The 13,539-nt window shown below is 37.6% G+C and overlaps 1 protein-coding gene across 2 annotated transcripts in view; it reads right to left on the bottom strand.

Annotated features, from left to right (window-relative positions):
- The window catches only part of LOC111188071 (phospholipid-transporting ATPase FetA-like), a 97,200-nt gene that overhangs the window by 60,518 nt on the left and 23,143 nt on the right, over positions 1 to 13,539 (bottom strand). For both annotated transcript variants that reach the window (XM_089913381.1, XM_089913380.1), the window contains exon 2: positions 13,175 to 13,252. In XM_089913381.1, coding sequence (XP_089769507.1) covers positions 13,175 to 13,252 — 78 coding nt within the window. The remainder of the gene's footprint in view (positions 1 to 13,174; positions 13,253 to 13,539) is intronic.

Raw genomic sequence — 13,539 nt, 5'->3', positions numbered from 1 at the left:
AAGCTGGTGTGCACCAACATTACTGCCAAACACAGAAACCCAGTTCTCCTTCATAAGTTAATTACAGAGCCATAGTTTAAGATATCTGAGGTTTATTCCAAGGCAGCCTTTCCTAAACTTGCTTGACTAAATTTGAATTAATAAATAATTACTGAGCATCTACTGCACAGAAACCAGTGTGCTGGATGCTGTGGGGAGATAAAAAGATGAGTAAGGCAGAGTCCTGACTTCAAGGGACTTGCAATTTAGTGGAGTCAGCCTGATAACAACAACACATACAAAATCATCACATCAAAACACATAGGTGTTACAAACTATTACAAGTAGCCCATTATCATGTTATGAAAAGTATTAAAAATGTATATTATCAATAGATCTTTCTGTCCTGAATAAAACATTCCTATAGCCTCTTCGATTCTTCATTGGTTCAACAAGCATTTACTGAGTTCTTAGCAGGTGTCAGGCCCTGTGTTATGAACACTCACATACGAGTTTTTATGTGAACATGTTTTCATTTCTCTTGGGTATAAACATAGGAGTAGAATTGCTGGGTCATATGGTAACTCTAGTTTTAACATTTTGAGGAACTGCCAAAAAGGTTTTCACAGCAGTTGCACTATTTTACATTCTCACTGACAATGTATGAGAATTCCAATTTCTCCATATCCTTGCCAACACTTGTTATTGACTGTGTTTTTCATTTTAACCATCTTAGTGGATATGAAGTAATATCTCATTGTGATTTTGATTTGCATGTTCATAATGACTAATGGTGACATTGAGTAACTTTTCATGCGTTTTATTGAACATTTATATACCTTCTTTTTTTGATTTGTTTGTTTTTTTAATGAGAAAGGAATTTTTTAATTAATTAATTTTGGCTGTGTTTGGTCTTTGTTGCTGCCTGAGGTTTTTAGTTGCAGCGAGCGGGGTCTACTCTTTGTTGCAGTGCATGGGCTTCTCATTGCGGTAGCTTCTCCTGTTGTGGAGCACAGCCTCTATGTTCGCAGGCTTCAGTAGTTGCAGCACGCGGGCTCAGTAGTTGCGGCGCATGGGCTCTAGGGTATGCAGGCTTCAGTAGTTGTGGCGTGTGGGCTCAGTAGTTGTGGCTCGTGGGCTCTAGAGTGCAGGCTCAGTAGTTGTGGCACACAGACTCAGTTGCTCCGTGGCATGTGGGATCTTCCCAGACCAGGGATTGAACCCGTGTCCCCTGCATTGGCAGGCGGATTCTCAACCACTGCGCCACCAGGGAAGTCCTATATATCTTCTTTGGAGAAATGTCTATTCAGATTCTTTGCCCATTTTTAAACTGGGTTAATTATCTTTTTAATCACTGAGCTATGCATTCTTTATCTATTCTGAATAGAAATCAGTTATCAGATATGTGATTTGCAAATATTTTATCCCACTCTGGTTTTAAATGTCATTTTTATAACGTACTAAATTCTAACATATTGAATATAATTCTGGGTTTTCTATTAAGTTCCTTTGTTCTATCCATCTTTAAAAATATATTTTTTAAATTGAAGTACAGTTGGTTTACAATATTGTGTTAGTTTCAGGTGTACAGCAAAATTATTCAGTTACACATATATTTTTTTTCAGATTATTTTCCATTATAGCTATTACAAGATATTTAATATAATTCCCTGTGCTATACAGTATATTCTTGTTGCTTATTTTATGTATAGTAGTTTTTATTTGTTAATCCCATACTCTTAATTTATCCCTCCTTCCATTCATCTTTTAAATTATGTAACTTTTAATATAGGATAGCAAGTCTTCTTTTTTAAAGAAACCTTCTTGGCTACTCTTGTCTATTTTCTCTTCTAGATAAACTTCAGAATCATTTTGTCCAGTTTGCTCAAGATTAGAGTTTTTTTTTTTTAAATAAATTTATTTTATTTATTTATTTTTGGCTGTGTTGAATCTCCATTGCTGTGCATGGACTCTCTAGTTGCAGTGAGCAGGGACTACTTCTCGTTGTAATGCGTGGGCTTCTCATGGCGGTGGCTTCTCTTGTTGTGGAGCACGGGCTCTAGGCGTGCGGGCTTCAGTAGTTGTGGCACGTGGGCTCAGTAGTTGTGGCTCACGGGCTCCAGAGTGCAGGCTCAGCAGTTGTGGCGCATGCACTTGGATGCTCCGGCGGCATGTGGGATCCTCCTGGACCAGGGCACGAACCCGTGTCCCCTGCATTGGCAGGAGGATTCTTAACCACTGCGCCACTGGGGAAGCCCCAAGATTAGAGTTTTGGCTAGAGATGAACACAAATAAAATTTTATTCACTAAAATTCTGTGGATGGAGTGAAAGTGGGTTATTAGAAAAGGCAGAGCTACCTCCCATGGGAAGAACAGTCAGGTCTGGAAAATCACACTTCTTTCCTCAGGGGGCTAAGATGGTAGACTTCTGAAAGCTGAGGAAAGAGCCAATGATAAGACAGGGACTTTTATAGTTCTTCATGTAATTTCCTTTATTCCTCCTCTGGTTGTCAGCAAAAATGACTAAATATCATGAAATCAGCACAAGACTAAATTTCTTACAGAAAATATAAGGGGCCAAAGTCTGCACAATGGGCAGTGCTTGAAGTTCAGAGATTTGCACAAATTGTAGGAAAGGTGAAACTGGGATGTTTACCTCCTTTTACTCAAGGATTTGAGTACACAGATTTGGAAATTACACAGATTAATCTGGAGAGAGTTGACCTTTTTGCACTATTAGTCCCCCATCCAGTAGCATACTACATCCCTGGAGGGAGACTGGTGTGACCCCAGGAAGCCATTTCTTTGTGCATGATGATCATGTCTGTACAATCAGCTTGCTAGCAATACATAAACAAGTGGCTATAAGTCTTCCCTGGGCTAGTTTACCACCCAGTTATGCAGCTTACAGTTTGTTCTCCTGGACTAGTGTATTTCTTTCTTCTTTCATTCTTGTGATTACTAGGATTAGCTGAATAAAGAGAGGGGAAGTTGAGATGGGACTGATAGGATGTTTTGTTTTGTACTCTGTTTTGACTAGTTAGTGGCTTATTTACAATCTGGTAATACAACAGCTTCTGCTAACCATTATAATTTAGGTTATCCAAAGCAGTGGAACATGTATGGCTCAGATAATTTAGCTGTGTCTAGGATGTAGAGCTGCTGCATGGCCTATACTTTTTCTGCAGGGACTTTCTCAGGGGCCCAGATGGCTGCCTGATTAGGGTAGAGTACCAGGATAGTACTGGTGTTTCGACTGACGTTGAGATTTCCAATCCACGAGCAGGCTACTTTTCTACTATGTTCATACTCAATTTGCTCAGGCATTGGTGAATAAAATCAGTCTCTCTCATGCCATTTGCCCCTCCAACCATACCCAACAGACCAGCACAGCCCCTCAATTTATTCAAAAATATTATTTTATGCCTCTTGATAAAGTTCTAATATTTTCTTATTGAATTTCACATTTCTTATTAAATTTAATCCTAGATATCACTAACTATTTTTTTAACTTAATAAAGGTCTAACAGGTTTTCCCAGCAATTTATCTGGGTGCAACAGGCTATTCTCTCTAAGCCCAGCAACCCCAAGGGATACATGGAGTTGAGGCTCTGCAAAACAACTAAATACATACGTCCCTCTTTGAGTTTAGGAGTAAAGTAAAGCAGGTAGATCCCAAAGTTCAGAGCCTGAGTTGGTGGAGACAGATTGAGACTTCTAAGTGGGGGACGGCATTAACCAACACCTAGTTCTGGCTCTTTGATCCCCGACCTACTATGAAAGAAAAGGAAAGAAGAAGGAAAGTAGGATTTTCACCAGGAAGGGAAGAGCAACTGAAGGCTAGAAAGTTGGTTTTCATAAGATGCCTCTAAAAAAAAGGAAAAGCAGGAACAATGAGAAAAGTGGTTAAAACTTCAGTTTGCACAAGCATCTAGGAGAAGAAACTAAAAGTCTGAGAGAAAAAGAAGACAAGCTTAAGGAAAGAAGGTAGCAAGTCATGTTTGAGATAATAAAGGCAGAAAAAATTTTTGGATGAGATAATGAAAGATTAATTCAAGATTCCCTAGGGCTTGTGAATATTGTTGAGAAAAGACTGTGATGACCAAGTGTTTTCCCCATCACTTGTTAATTCAAAGTTTATTTCTGTTTGACTGAAACAAGAGAGACAAAATGTGAATTATCGATGAGAGGTTAGAACTACAGAAGATTGAAAATTAGCTTAGACAAGGAGAGTCTGGGAGATGGTCTAGTTGAAGTAGTCATGGCTATGGAATTCAAGGGGACAAACACCTAGCTCTAACCTATGGTGACTGTGGAAAATGCATCCTTCATTGGGAACTAAGGGTTGAGTCTACAGCCTGTTCAGCGAAGACCTGGTTTCACAAGGACCTGTGCTGAGAGCTGGCCTGAGGGTGGTAAAAATCACTGAAATGAAAGGGTCAGACATCTTGGTGAAGCAAGGCAACTTGGTATTATAAAATGTGCAGTTGACTTAGAGTTAAAAACATGGCAGGCTTCCACAGTGGTTAAGAACATAGGAACTCGGGACTTCCCTGGTGGCACAGTGGCTAAGAATCTGCCTGCCAATGCAGGGAACATGGGTTCAAGCCCTGGACCGGGAAGATCCCACATGCCGCAGAGCAACTAAGCTCGTGCACCACAACTACTGAGCCTGTGCTCTGGAGCCTGCGAGCCACAACTACTGAAGCCTGCACGCCTAGAGCCCGTGCTCTGCAACAAGGGAAGCCACTACAATGAGGAGCCTGCGCACCACAACGAAGATTAGCTCCCGCTCACTGCCACTAGAAAAAGCCTGCGGGCAGCAACGAAGGCCCAACGCAGCCAAAAATAAATAAATAAATAAATTTATATTAAAAAAAAAAGAACATAGGAACCATATTCAATATCTTGTAATAACCTATAATGGAAAAATAATCTGAAAAAATATATATAACTGAATCACTTTGCTGTATACCTGAAACTAACACAATATTGTAAATAAACTATATTTCAATTAAAAAAAAAAAGAACATGGACAATTGAGTCAGACTTCCAGAGTTCAAATCTCAATCTTTCACTCACCAGCTACATAGCCTTGAGGAAGTTACTTAACCTTTCTGAGACTCATTTTCTTCATCTGTAAAATGAATGATAATAATACCTACTCATAAAGTTATTGTGAGGATTAATAAATCGAGGCATGCAAAGCACTTAAGAACAATTCCCAATACATCAAAAAATGCTCAGAAAATTTTAGCAGTTCTAGACTGGGCTTTGTGACTAAACTGTTAAGTGACTTAGGGCAAGTCATTTTCCATCTCTGGGCTTTAGTTTCCTCATGTGTAAAACGGGATAGTAAAATCTACCTTATATGCTAATATGAGGGTTAAATGAGATGGTACTCATTAACTGTCTACATAATACCTGACACATCCAAAGTACTCATTAAATGATATTTTTTTGTCCTTTATCTTATGCTATGTCAAGGAGATTCCACAAGGATCACTGATACAGTTGTCTGTGCTCAAAGTAGATTTTGAACTTTCAGCTATCTCCTGTGGATATACTAAGCTGACTCAGCCAGTGAAGAAGAAAGGGTACAAAAGCCACAGTCTAGTGATGGAAAATCCCTTGGTGGGATGTTAGTAGAAGAGAAGTGTCAAAGTAGGAGAAGCCTCTAAGTATGTACTTAAGAGTTTTGAATCAAATGCTAGAGTGAAAAACATAGCTCTTATGCAATCTTGATGTAATCCAATCTCAAGTTTTAGGAGTTAAAGCTACAGAAAATTGGAGATGCACCCAGAGAAGGAAATGGCAGAAACTAAAAAGGAAAATGGGCTCTGTAAGAGGGAACTAGAAAAAGTGGCACACAGAAAGAAAAAGAAGCAGGAGGAAGAAGGAGGGAGGGAGAAAAAGGAAGTCAGGCCAGGTGGTCAGGAGGCAATCAGTCTTAGGAGGTTCTGAGCAAATACCTCCTTGCTCACAGTGGGAAAGCAATCACAAATAGGGTTTTCCAACTAAAGACAGAAGAGCAGTGAGATGACCTTTAGGAGTGCAAGTCTCTAACCAGTAGATTAGTCAAGGTCCCCTCTCCTTACACCACCAGACTCCCAGATCAAGGAAGCCCAGGTGCTGGTGAGAGAAACTCAGCAATAACCCCCTGCTGTCATTCTAGATCAACAGGCCTAGGTGATTTCACCTAAGTCACTTAATGCATACGACTGAAACTTACCCATCTCTAAAAATCAGTGAAGAGAGTGCCAGGGGAAGGATAACTGACCAAGTTCTGGAATTTCTGCTCAGATTAGCTGGAATCAATTTACAGTAGGAATTCTGGAATTTCTCAGATTCCAAATGGTCACAATTTATCCTAGTAGTCAAAAAGCATAATGGGAACATTATAGCTATCAGTTGATTTAGCTGCCCATATGGCTTCCAGTCTTGGGTACACAAGAACATTTATATTTCATCTCTCCAGACTGCATCTCTAAGATATCTTGAGTGCAGTCACCAGATGATATTTCTATCTAAAGAATGGTACGAAGAATAGCTAAATGACATAGCTGAGAGTCATCATCGGAAAGTCCAGGGTCAGCGGTCCTGCGGAAGAGGCAGTAACTAATTTGCTGTCTCATCACCATTTCATTACGTGTTTCTGGTTCAGTCTACCCATTGCTATGTCTCATGGTTTACATTCAGCTCATTTATAATACTTCTAATACCATCTTCTCCCACTAAACAAAGACCTCCTTAAAGATAGAGACCATGTCTTTTTTACTTTTTTCTTTTCTTTAAATCTCTGTATCCCACTGGTTAGCTCAGCATTAGGCCCTGGATTTAACACATATTTGTTAAATGAACAAGCACACAAGTGAATAGATGCTTAGAAACACATTCTGTTGAATCATGGTCAGATTTCTGTCCAAACTCCTCCAAAGGAGAATAATCACCTCCTCCTCCTTGTGGGAGTATCTATATAATCACAGAACAGCTGGACTGAAAGAGAAACCCCAGCTAAGACTAATTCTTTGTTGATCTTTCTAAGGTCAGCAAACAGGAGGATAATCAGCATGACTGAAGAGGGTGGGTAGAGTGCAGTGTCAAAAACAACCTGGAGAGGAAGCTCTCTAAAACCTTGAAGGTCATGAAAAGTCTAGTTCTTGAACTACTGTAGCTCTCCTGTTACCATGCCTCTGATCATCCTCTGTAGCTTCACTAATTCTTCTGTCCAAGTTTAGCAGAACAAGACTAGAATTGCTCAAAGGACAAGACACTAAAGAAAAGAAAGATAGTAAAAAGCAAAAAAAAAAAAAAAGCAAACCCTCATTTATTAACAGGATGTCATATAAGATTGATTTGGCTGACACAATTCAGAATGTGCTCAAAACCAAAGTCCCCTCCCCCTACTCCTCTTGGAGACCTTCGTTTTTTTCCCCTTTCCTCTCCAAGGGAGAAGCTGACAGAAACATCAACTGGGAGATGGGAGATGAGAGTGGTGCTTTACCATTCTGACCTCATTTGAAATGTAGAACTAATGATTTCTCATCAATGTGGTAAAGGTAAAAACCATCATGTTTGACTGAACTACTAGACATCACTTTCAGTGCTTCTCAATCATAAAACCTTCCTTGGGATAGGAGACGAGAGGTTGGGAAAGTTATGATAAAGGCCATCAGAAACAAAATGCCATTCACACAAAGCTGGACCTAAGAGCAAACCCTGGTGATGCCAAAGAAACAATTTAACTATAAAAGATTCAAAATTTAATTCCCTTTGTTTAGCATTGCCAGATTTAGCAAATAAAAATACAAAAACAAAATATGTCCCAAATATCACATGGGGCATACTTACACTAAAAAACTATTCATTGTTTACTAAAATTCAAATTTAACTGGGAATCATGTATTTTATCTGGCTACCCTGACTTTTACTGAGGTCAAGAAAAGTTCCTACAAATTAATTCAATTGTTGCTTTAAATTTTCTAAACAAACAGAATTCTAGAAACTAGCTCTAAAAATTTTAGATGTCTGTTTTATTTTAAGTAACTTTATTGAGATATAATGTACATTCTATACAATGCATCTGTTTAAAATAAAATGTACAATTGAATGGTGTTTGTTATGTTCACAGAGTTGTGCAACATTGATGTCTATTTTTTTGTGTTTATTTAGATGTGGTGTTGCATAGGATTCTATTACTAAGGCTCTGATTAATTTTCTGCCCTACTGCCCTGCAATATCTATGCCCTCTTCCTTCGTACTATTTCTTCTTCTGTCCTTTCTTTCTAGTTTCTCCAACTTAGTTTTTTTTCCTTTGTGATTACACTTTTTTCTTTAATTGTTTTTCAAATCACCAAAGTAAAGCAAACATATTTTACCTGTAAAAGATCCAAACTCAAAAATATATAGAGAAAAAATGTAAAGTTTCCTTTCCCACGCCTTCTCCCTTTCCTAAGGAAACCACTGTTAACAGATTGGCGTATATCCTTTGGGGGTCCCTTCCTTAGAGTATTTACTTACAAACATATACATATACACAAACACCTATATGTGTTTTTTAAACAAATGAGATGCTACTATATGTATTGCTCTGCTAGTTGCTTTTTTCTTTTCATAATATGTATTGTAGATCTTTCCATGTCAATACATACAAGTGTATCTCACCCTTTTGAATTTACTACCTAGTATTATTTAACTACCTATCAATACTTATTAATAATTTTTACTGTTGTGTTGTGTAGTGGTGATGATAACAAGGATGATATTTGTATCAATATATGTGTATGGGTGGTAAAGCTGAGGGAGAGGAGAAGTATAATAAATGGGACAAGCTTGTAAACTCTCCAGGACAGAGGGAACTCTGTAGGCACTGGGCTAGGTAGATAACTTAGTAGATAAACTCAACATATATGCAAAACAGTAAAGTAAAAGTTCAAGGCAGGATATTAATAAGATTTACAATGAATTGTAGAAACCCAAGAGAATTGAAGTCCACACAAAAACTTGTACATAAATGTTTATAGCAGCATTGTTTATAATAGCCAAAAAGTGGAAACAATGTAAATATCTATCAACTGATGAACAGATAAACAAATAGTCGTGTGCCCATACAATGAAATGATATTCAGCCATAAAAAGGAATGAGGTACTAATATATGCTACAATATGCATGAACCTTGAAAACATTAAGTGGAAGAAGCCAGTCACAAAAGGCTACATATTACTTGATTCTATATATATGTGTATATGTTATGCATATATCATGTGTAGAATAGACAAGTCCATACAGATAGAAAATAGATTAGTGGTTGCCAGTGGCTGGAGGTGGGGGGAATTGGGAGTGATTCCTAATGGGTACGGGGTTTCTTTTGGGGGTGATGAAAATTTTCTAAAATTGAATTATGGTCATGGTTCACAATTCTGTGAATGTACTGAAAATCACTGAGTTGTATGCTTTAAAATGGTGAATTTTATGACCAGTGAATTATATCTTAATAAGGCTATTATTTTTAAAAATTATAGAAATCAAGCACTATAGGAATTCAAGAAGGAAAGATAATGCCAGGGGCATGGGGGGCACTGGTGGCTAGAGTTGCTGGAGAAGGCTTCATAGAGGACTTGCACTAAACCTAAAAGATGAATATAGATTCAATATATTGATAGATGTAGGGAACATATATCTAGGCAGAAAAAAAGAACTTAATGAAATTTTCAGCACTGAGACTAGACAAGTTGTATGATAGTACAGTAGGTAGGAAGAGTCTGAAGGAGGGAGGAAACAAGACTATAGTCAGGCTTTTAATGCAGGCTAATGACCTTAAATTTTATCTAGTAGCTGACAAGGAATCCCAGAAAGATTCTGAGCAGGGAAAAATGTGATAAAACCGGAATTTCAGAAAGATTAATATGACGTATTTACAGAGGAACAGATTGCAGAATAAAGACTTAAAAGATTGCTGCAATAATCAATGCTTGAAACAGTGAGAACTTGAACTAAGAAAGTAGTGAAAAATAGAAAGGAGAGAGTAGGTAAGCAAAATGCTGGAACCAGTCAACATCCACTCTATGTACTATGTGTTTTCCAACCAGAACAGGCTGATAGCCTGGAAAAGGGCAGAGTTACCTGCCAAATACTGGTTTTGCCACTGCTATTTTGTTGACTCAGGCCAACAGGATGGACCAGGATTAACTGCTCACTGCTCCAAACAGCACAAGCAATAACTCTACTGCAGTAGGTAGACTTAGCCTATCTGAAGGAATTCAGACCAAGAAAACTGGTTCCAATTACTTTTCATTGGTAAAAATTTTGACTTTTTGAAATGATCCACATTTATAAACATTCAAGTTCTTAATTATCTTCCTGAATGGGAGCACCAAGCTCTTATAAATTACTTTTTACATAAATGTTTACCTAGTATTTACCATGTGCCAGTGCTTTACAAATATTACCTCATTTAATCCTCACAACATCCTTATGAGGTAGCACTATTATTAGCCCCATTTTATGGATGAGAAGCTGTAGCATAAAGAAATTAAGAGATTTTCCCAAAAATAACAGTAAGTGGTGGAGCTAGGATTCAAACCTAGACAGTATGGCTCCAGAATCCACGGTCTTAACCACTGTGCCTCCCATATGACCTTGACTTCCTAGCACTTACCATAGATATAATTTGACATTTCTCTGTGCTATTATTTAATGTCTTATTACTTAATTAAAGGCTGTCCCTCAGTAAACCATCATCTCCATTAGGTCTGGGATTCTGTCTAGTTTTGTGGCTACTGTATTGCCAGCATGTAGCACAGTGGCATTTGGTGATCAACAAATATTTGTTGAATAAATTAATCAGTCTTTATTGACTATCACATTCTTCATTAACCTTGAACTTACTGCCCCCTAAAGTATTTTGTCCTCTATATTTTCTTTTCTTAAAAAGTTATTTATTTGTTGAAGTATAGTTGATCTACAATGTTGTGTTAGTTTCTGGTGTATAGCAAAATGATTCAGCTATATGTGTATATATATTCTTTTTCGGATTCTTTTCCACTATAGTTTATTACAAGATATTGAATATAGTTCCCTGTGCTATACAGTAGGACCTTGTCATTTACCTATTTTGTATATAGTATTTTGTATCTGCTAATCGCTAATCCCAAACTCCTAATTTATCCCTCCCCCTCCTTCTGCCTTTGGTTACCATAAATTTGTTTTCTATGTTTGTGTTTGGTTCTGTTTTGTACATAAGTTCATTTCTATCATTTTTTTAGATTCCACATATAACTGATATCATATGATGTTTGTCTTTCTGTCTGACTTACTTTACTTAGTATGATAATGTCTAGGTCCATCCATGTTGCTGCAAATGGCATTATTTCATTCTTTTTTATGGCTGAGTAATACTCCATTGTGTGTGTATATATATCTATATCTGCTTTATCCATTCATCTGTCAATGGATGTTTAGGTTGCTTCCATGTCTTGGCTATTGTAAATAGTGCTGCTATGAACATAGGGGTCCATGTATCTTTTTGAATTATAGATTTGTCTGGATATATGCCCAGGAGTGGGATTGTTAGATCATATGGTAGCTCAATTTTTAATGATTTGAGGAACCTCCATAATGGTTTTCCACAGTGGCTGCACCAATTTACATTTCCACCAGTGTTAGAGGGTTCCCTTTTCTTCACACCCTCTCCAGCATTTGTTATCTGTATATTTTTTGATAATGGCCATTCTGACCGGTGTGAGGTGGTACCTCACTGTAGTTTTTGATCTGCATTTCTCTAATAATTAGCAACGCTGAGCATCTTTTTCATGTGCCTACTGGCCATCTGCACGTCTTCTTTGGAGAAATGTCTATTTAGACCTTCTGCCCACTTTTTGATTGGGTTGTTTGGGGTTTTTTGTTGTTGTTGTTATTGAATTGTATAAGCTGTTTGTATATTTTAGAAATTAAGCCCTTGTTGGTCACATCGTTTGCAAATATTTTCTCCCAGTCTGTAGGTTGTCTTTTCATTTTGTTTATGGTTTCCTTTGCTGTGCAAAAGCTTATAAGTTTGATTAGTACCATTTGTTTATTTTTGCTTTTATTTCTATTGCCTTGGGAGACTGACCTAAGAAAACATTGTTACGATTTATGTCAGAGAAATGTTTTGCATATGTTCTCTTCTAGGAATTTTATGGTGTCATGTCTTATATTTAAGTCTTTAAGCCATTTTGAGTTTATTGTTGTGTATGGTGTGAGGGTGTGTCCTCGCTTCACTGATTTACACTGTCTTCCATATTCTCTGTTCATAAGAAGATGCAGGAGAAATTGGTCAGTTAGCCTGTTTTCCTCAACCCTCTCTCTTTCAGCAGTTCTGAGAGTAGGAGAGGACTTCTTGCTTTTTCCTTCTATTGGGAGCTCCCTGACTTCCTCTTCCTAGAACCAGGGCCTGTGCCCTTGGAATGGGCTCCTTCCAGGAATCAGACAACTGCATAATGACAGAAAGTAAAGAAGGTATAGTGTGGCGTTAAATCAGTGACCTAATTTCATTCTCTGCACCTTCTCCACTCCTCAAAAGGAAGCCTAAATATAGAACTACAGTCTGGCTTGCTTTCTCAAAATTTTATGTTAGAAAAAGATTTCTTTTTTCATGTCAGGCAGCTTCATTCTTAAAGGTGGCTTGGGTGTGATTACCCCAGCTCCTTTTAGTACTTTGAAACACCACAGGAAAGCACGGAAGTGGTACAGAAATCCTCTCTAACACCATAGCCAGATCCACTTGCTCTGTTTGCAAAGTCTGCAAAAGATGACTTAATTAGCCTCAGCAACTGCTTTTCACATTAACCACTTCTTTTTTAGCAGGAGGCGGTTGTGAAGGATGGGGAGAGGAAAAGGAACACATGCTTTCCTGATGAACTTCCAAATAAAAGTACAAAATAAAATAAGAGTACAGATAAAAGAACAAAAGATGAGCAAGTATAACTACTCAAATTAGAATTCTCAAATGACAGAAAAAGGGAGCTTGAAATTGTAAGTACAAAGTATTTACTTCTGCAAAGTATATTTCCTTTCCTGGTCAGTTTGCTAAAATGGTAGTTTGGTAGGTTGGCCAGTCTATTTATCTGTCATACGTGCAAGTGTACACACATGTGCGTGCATGTGTGCACTTTTTAGAGGCAACAATAATGACATACAGACTTAGAGTTCACCTACCTCCATTTTGTTTGTCCTCACTTTCCTTTTCAAATACAGACATTGCAGAGTAGTTCCAGTTAAAATTCCCTGGGATTTCTGTAAAGGAAATAAAAAAATTTAGAAGGGGAATTTCTCATTGCCAATACCATTTTACTTAAATGAATGTTTAAGAAGCTTGGAACTTGATCTCTGAAATCCAAAATAAATCTACCTCTAAAATACATATGCTAAATTTTAGAATTCATTTCACACAGCCTTATCATAAAGTTATATTTCCAAAACTTGGGAAACAGATTCCACTTCCTGGCAACCAAATCTAAGCTGATAACTATAATCTGCCAGAAAAATTAGCTGAAACTTGGAAACAGGAAAAATAAATCATT

Source organism: Delphinapterus leucas, chromosome 6 (assembly GCF_059928025.1).
Source record: "Delphinapterus leucas isolate spDelLeu-1000000601 "Yukka" chromosome 6, BTC_Dleu_Yukka2, whole genome shotgun sequence".
Classification (NCBI taxonomy): Eukaryota; Metazoa; Chordata; class Mammalia; order Artiodactyla; family Monodontidae; genus Delphinapterus; species Delphinapterus leucas.
The sequence above is the reverse complement of the archived record's forward strand: the minus strand, read 5'-3'. Positions and strand labels throughout refer to the sequence as shown.